Genomic DNA, 6,848 nt, shown 5'->3' with positions numbered 1-6,848 from the left:
ATTTTGCATCGAATTTTGTTCCATTTCAAAACGGGGTCTACATTTCTTTATAAAAGGGTAATTACAATAACGCCTCTTTTATTAGCAGATGTTTTACTTATCATATTTTACTGCTGTAGTCAGGAGTCTATAAACAGATGCTTAAAAAAATCATTTTCATTCTCGAACAAAAATTTTCTTTTCATTTTTTCTTTCTATGAAACAGTTTTAAAACGATTTTATAACTCTAAAGAACATATTTTTCTTTGACATTACATTTAGAAATAATTATATTTAAATCACAGTTTTTTAAAGTGCTTGCTTAAAAAGAGAATTTAAAGTAATTAAAAAAGAACTCAAATAGTAATGATATTCCTAACTTTTAAAGTATTAAAATTTAATTACATTTATTTAAAACTTACACAACATACACTCTTAGTTCTTCGAAATCAGAAGGGAAGGTAAAAAATCTTCGAATTATCAAAATTTGGAATTTAGAATGAATACTTGGATGACGCTGAGTTATTTAAAAAGAAATAAAATTCTTTAAAATTGTTTATTTTTAATGATTACCTGCCATTGTATCATATTAAATTAATTGTTAATCTGATAAATAAGGTGGGTACACTAAATCAGAAACGAATCGACAATTTTGAGAGCAATGGATGATTGCTTTTCTGGGGCCATTTCTTTACAAAAAATGTTCACACGCTGTTGAAATGTTTACTTTTTAAATTATACTTTTTAAATTATAAATTAATGATTAATTTATACATACTTTAAGTATTAATTCTTTGTCAAAATTAAAATTAACAGAAGCGTTTATCTACCTACATCTATGATAAAGTACAGCAACAAAAAAGTATCCCCCTGAATAAGTTTTGTTCTCATGATAGAATTTTCGCGTATTAAAAACCGAACTTAATGGTGTAAAGGAGTAAACTTAAATGTGCTAATTAATTAGTGTTAACTATTAAGTTAACGAAATCAGTTTAACTCAACCTTTCGAACTCAACCTAACGAAATCAACCTTTAACTGAATATTTTGGAATATTAATTGTTTATTTCATGCAGTAGATGGAGTAAAAAGAGTTTCTATAAAAAAAAAAATGCACATTTTTTTCGTTTCTAGGGAGGCTTCTTGGTTTGCACAAGTCTTGACCAACCTGATTCTCTGGTTAGTGTAAGATAGTGTAAATAATTATAAATTAATCAAATATCATTTTGAGCCGCGATGGCTCAGGGGATAGAGCAGGGGTTTCCAACTTACATGAGGCCAGGGGCTACAATTAAAAACACCAGTCAAATGGAGGGCCGCAACTTTATCAAAATTTTATGCTTTAGCAAGCGCAAGAGAAACGGCATATGCAGAGAAGATGATTAATCATGGGAAAATTTGGTAAAAATTCCTGTTTCTTCTTTAAAGCATTGATCAAAATACTTCTGGATTCTCCTCTACAGTTTTGATACTTTTTTTTTTCATGCAGCGTGGAATAATGTCTCTTCATGTCTTTAGGCACTGATATCATTTGCATGCAGCATTGAAACGTTATTTTGACCCATTAAATCACTGACCAACGATCACTGAGAGCTCGATTTTCACTCTTGCGTTTCTTTCCTATAGTCCCGCAGCGGACTGATCGTTAAGACACGTTTCCCAGCAGATCACCGAAGTCTAGCATCACTGGCTGCGGTCAGTGTGCGGGTGGGTGACCACTTGGATCAGTCTGCGTAGGGACCGAGGGTGTGCGGTATTGGTCCTCGTTAAACTGTTCTACCGTAAAGTGCTCGACTTCGCGTGCAGGACGTCGAGCTACCGAAGCGGGGGTGCCATCCCCTACGCAGAGAATCAAAATTGTGATGGCAAGTCTTCGGATCATCCTCCGGGAGACCGTCGCCAATAGCCCATTGTGCAGCTCTAGTGCGACGTAAATTAACAATAAACAAATCTTTCCTATAATTATTTAGCATAAAATAAAAATAATTAGAAAACTTATTTTAAGAAAAATATATTTTCTACCAAAAAATAACAATGGAAAAATTTGCTTCATTCGCCACGAAAGAAAGACAAATTTTCAGAAACATTAGCTGCACTGGCTGCTTTTAAATATAATTTTTTTTGTATTAGAAACCAAATAAAATGCATTATAAATAATTTTGCTGAGTATAATTTTTTTGCACCGTTGGTATGTTAAACTTCACAGAAACGGAGAGATTAGGATTTTTTTAACGAAAGAAAAGTATTTTAAACACATATAGATTTTTTACGAAAATTGTCCGCAAAAAAATGACAACTAATATATTTTAATTCGCGGGCCACAAAAAAAGGCTTCGCGGGCAGCCAGTTGGAAACCCCTGGGATAGAGCGTTCGCCTTCCAATGAAGTGATCCGGGGTTCGATCCCGGCGATGGCTGGTCAATACAAATTGCGCACCCGGCTTGCACCATAGAGTTAAGAGTATAAGTAGAGATGGCATTTCCCACCCTCCTATGAGTAGAAACTGAAGTAACTGTCGGCCATCTTGGATTATGCAAAGCATTCATTGTAACCTATGGTTGCATGGCTAGTAAATGGAAGTTTTTAAGTGTCAAACAAAACTTAATTTTTTTATTGCTTTTAGTTACACGAAAAAAAAGCGCCTCATTTATTACAATTTAATATTTATAAAAATAACATAACTAAAGATTAAATTTAATCATTTTTAGGCCAAATAATCTTAAATTTCATGTATGTAGATTTATTTTTTGACACATAAATGAAAAAAAAATAGTTTAAATTAAAACGCTTTTTATTTTAAACTATTATTTTTTTATTCAATGCTTAAAAAAGAAAAATTTAAAATTAAAAAAAAACTTAAGTTTTTGTTAGTTATTTTTTCATGCATTTATTAATTTTAGAAGACAAACTTTCCCTTTCATAAATTATATCCCTCAATTGAAGCAGTCATTTTTTGTTGATTGAATCATCATAGAAAATAATTAAATTTTAATACTTTAATAAAAGTTGTAAAAAAAATAAATTAATATTTATTAAAAAATTTGAATTAAAAACTTTATGTATTATTATGTTTATCTTATATATTTCTTTCATTTAGTAGAATAACACTGACTTTTAAATTCTTTTTTCTCAGTTCATGAAAATGAATTTCTTATTTTATTCTTAAAAAATACACAGACATAAAAGAAAAAGAAATCATTTTATCTATTTTTACATTATATACAATCAATTTCCATATTTTTTTTAAGTAAATACTATCAGAGTTTATTAGTCAAGATTAATAATTCTTCACTCACAAATATGAATAATATATGTTGGTTATTCAACAGTAAAATATTGCATTAAATGTATTACAAGTGATAAGAATTTAAAAATATACACTTATTTATACACACATTTTAAAGTACACAAAAAACAAAAATTTAGAAGAACGTAACTTTATTGTTAACTATTTTTTCATTCATTTATTAATTTTAGAAGAAAAACTTTCCCTTCATAAATTATAGTTGTTTAATAAGAGTTGTAAAAAACATTTCATACATTTGTTAAAAAATTTGAATTAATACTTTAATTTGTCACTATCTTGTAAATGGTTTTTGCAATAATATTGAAAATGATAAATAGTTTAATAATTATTAGAGTAAATTAATATTTAAATTAGTTAACAATAAGAGTTTCTGTTCACTAAATTTTTTTTAATCAATGAATCTGAAAGACCATCAAGCAGATTTATTGTTCTATCAATCATATCTTCTGAGAAATGCTCATTACACAATTTACTACACAAAGAAGGTTTCCAATTAACTCGTCTCACAGCTTTGATCCATAACTGTTTACGTTTTTCATCTTTAGGAAAACTGCAAGTAAAATTCTAACTTAAAAGCATGAACATAAAAACTCGTTAATTATATAAGTTTTTTAAAGAACCGACTCAAAAGATTTATAATTAGCAATTAGAAACAACTTTATTAAAATTTTGATAATTACAGTTAATCCAGTCGATAATTTCAAAAAAATAAATGCAGTAGCACAAATAATCTGTTTTCAGTCTATTATACTCAACTAAAACCCACGACTACAATACAGATTACCCACAACTGAAACTTTTAATTTATTTCATTAACCCAAATGCATATCGATTATTAATAAAATGCACGAACTGAAGTAGTTCGCAAAATGAGAATATGGCAGATTTTTGCCAGTTTCTATAGTTCACTGGATTTTCTATTATAAAATTTATGGAAAGGTATCCACCAAGGTTATAAAAGTGAAAAAAAAGTAACAATTTGGGTGGATTTTTTAAATTATGTTTGTGTGTTAAAAGCTCTCAAAAAATTTCATGTCATTCATCAGTGCAAGAGTGATCATAAATAAAATAGCGGTTGAATAAAAATCAAATTGTTGACAAACTAGACATTACGATCATATTTTTAAATTCCACTTAATAGCAGAGCAACAGTTTGGAATTACAATTGAAAAAGCAACAGTGCTGATTTTTAATGTTTAGATTACGGAATAATGATCAATAACAGTAAATAACAGAAAAACACACAAAATTATTTGAGAAACTCTTCATGATAGATTAAATTTCATAAAAGCAAAAAATATTGTAGCAAATAAAATAAATACTTTTAACCATTCCCACTAATTCGAATAACACATGATACTATAATTATGCCATAATAATTGTCAATTAAGCAGTATAAAAGTAAACAAAATTACATTATCTTATTTACAATTAGTTTTATAGTTTTGATATTCTATAAGCCACTTAGAAATTCTATTTTGATTCATTTCAATAAAAATTGATAAGAATCAAGGTTAGGTTTGAAATGAATAGCTAATAGTTAAGAAGAAGAAAAAAAATCTTTAGTCTTCTGACATTCTGTAAGAACAGAATTTAAAAATACTAAATTAGAAAATGATGAAGAGAATTGAATTTACACTTACCTATGAAATGAAATTCCAGGCATTTTCTTTGTCCATCCATTCGTACAGCCATATGCAACGCAGTTCGTCATTTTTACAAGCAAAAAATATAATTAAATTCAATGTTTAAAAGGTAAAATAAAGAAAATCGTTAAAGAGAAATAAAAAAAAAACGATAAAAATAACATTGATCAGCAAGTTCAACGTGTAGAAGATAGCAGCATTCAAATGTTTTGCATAAACCAATATGGCCGACCGGTTACAGTGATGGCTTCACTGTTACTTTCTCATGTCAACTCTACCTATACTCTTTACTCTATGGCTTGCACCGACCACAATGCTGACGTTAAATATCCTCAGTGGTAGACGGGTCATGGGTTAGAGTCCCCACGCCGTTAAGCTAACCGTGGGAGGCTCTCGTGGTCTTCCTCTCCACGCAACACAAATGAGGGTTAGCTCCATAAAAGGTCCCTATACAGTCCCTGGATCCAGGAGTTCCCTCGTCTTCTGGATTGGGTTCAAAATGACAAGGCTACGAGGTTGAACCAAGTAGTAGTAGTTCACCCAAAATTTGGGTCGGCTGTGTTCGACGATGGTTATAAAAAAATAAATATTATCATTTGCTATTATAATTAAATCAAATTATCAAAAGAATTCATTTGTCCTTAGACTCCATGGGGGATCTTCATGGTTTCCCTCTCCATATAACGCAAATGTTAACTTTCTTCATCCAAAATTTCTTCTCGTTTACCCCAATGCTAAATCTGGGAGTTTCCTAGTCTTCTGTGCTGATCTTACAAAACCAAGAATTGAAAATTGATAGCAGTAAACCCATACATGGGTCGGCTTTTCAGCCCCGAACATATAATAAAATTAAAATGATATTCTGACTTATAGATACGATTACAATTTTTATCGTAAATCATAATTACTTGTAAAACTTTTGTAGCGAAACAAGTTCGAACGCTTCTCCCTCCTCAATCCAACGCGAACAATATATTAACTTAAATAATAGCCTGCAAACAAATCATCCTTTGAACGTCGAACTTAGTGGTCGGAAGTAATGTAGTCGCTACTTTTCCGTAGTCTGCAGTGTAGAGTGCTTTTTTTTTTAAAGAAAAGTAATGTATCATTTTTGTTTTAAATTCCTTAAAAATTAATAAATTTCTTACACGACGATTCTGAAAATATTATTCTTTTAAGCCACGTTATCAGTGAAAAATCTTAATAATAGGGTGAATATAGAAAAACGAGCTACTTGGAGTATTCACCTTATTATTAATAATACCTTTAATACTAATTATAATTGTAATTAATAATAGTATAGTACCTTTTCGTAGCATTGAAAAGTATCACGATTATATTAAGTGGGTGGACATCATTATATCAAGTAAAGCCCCATTTATTTTTAAATAATTAATTTTTTCAAATCTTAAATTTCACTTTATAAAGGATAATGTTTATTACCGTCGTTGAACAGCCGACCGAAATTTCAGTTTACGTCTACCAATGTCCGTATCATTGTCATTTTGAACCCAATCCAGAAGACAAGGGAACTCCTGGATCAAGTAGTGGGAGAAATTTGTTTTCGTGGAGGACTTTTTGATGGAACTTACCCGCATTTGCGATACATGGAGAGGAGACTACGAGAACCTCCCGTGGTTAGCTTGACGGCAAGGGGACTCCAACCCATGATCCGTCTACCACTGACGATATTTCACGTCAGCACTGTGGTCGGTGCAAGCCGGATGCGGAATTTGAATCGACCAGACTAGGATTCGAATCCGGTTCACCTCCGTGGATGGTGATCACTCTATCCCCTGAACCATCCCGGCTCTGTATAAGGGATAGGCAACAGCATTTCAATCGATATTGATGAAGCGTTTTGTTGGTTTTAACATCATATTTAGTCCCCATCCACATTACTAGACGAACTATAAGA

The 6,848-nt window shown here is 30.7% G+C and overlaps 1 protein-coding gene across 1 annotated transcript; it reads right to left on the bottom strand.

The window, feature by feature from the left end:
- Positions 1 to 3,163: 3,163 nt before the first annotated feature.
- On the bottom strand, positions 3,164 to 5,230 carry LOC147803231 (THAP domain-containing protein 2-like). Its single transcript, XM_087150600.1, has 2 exons — positions 4,928 to 5,230; positions 3,164 to 3,834 (listed from the first exon to the last, which is right to left on the bottom strand). Exons 1-2 carry the CDS (start codon positions 4,996 to 4,998, stop codon positions 3,639 to 3,641), a joined length of 267 nt encoding a protein of 88 aa, XP_087006726.1. The 5' UTR covers positions 4,999 to 5,230; the 3' UTR covers positions 3,164 to 3,638.
- Positions 5,231 to 6,848: the final 1,618 nt, after the last annotated feature.

The sequence above is a fragment of the Parasteatoda tepidariorum genome, chromosome 9 (assembly GCF_982258835.1).
Source record: "Parasteatoda tepidariorum strain Cologne lab strain chromosome 9, Ptep-v5.0, whole genome shotgun sequence".
Classification (NCBI taxonomy): domain Eukaryota; kingdom Metazoa; phylum Arthropoda; class Arachnida; order Araneae; family Theridiidae; genus Parasteatoda; species Parasteatoda tepidariorum.
The sequence above is the reverse complement of the archived record's forward strand: the minus strand, read 5'-3'. Positions and strand labels throughout refer to the sequence as shown.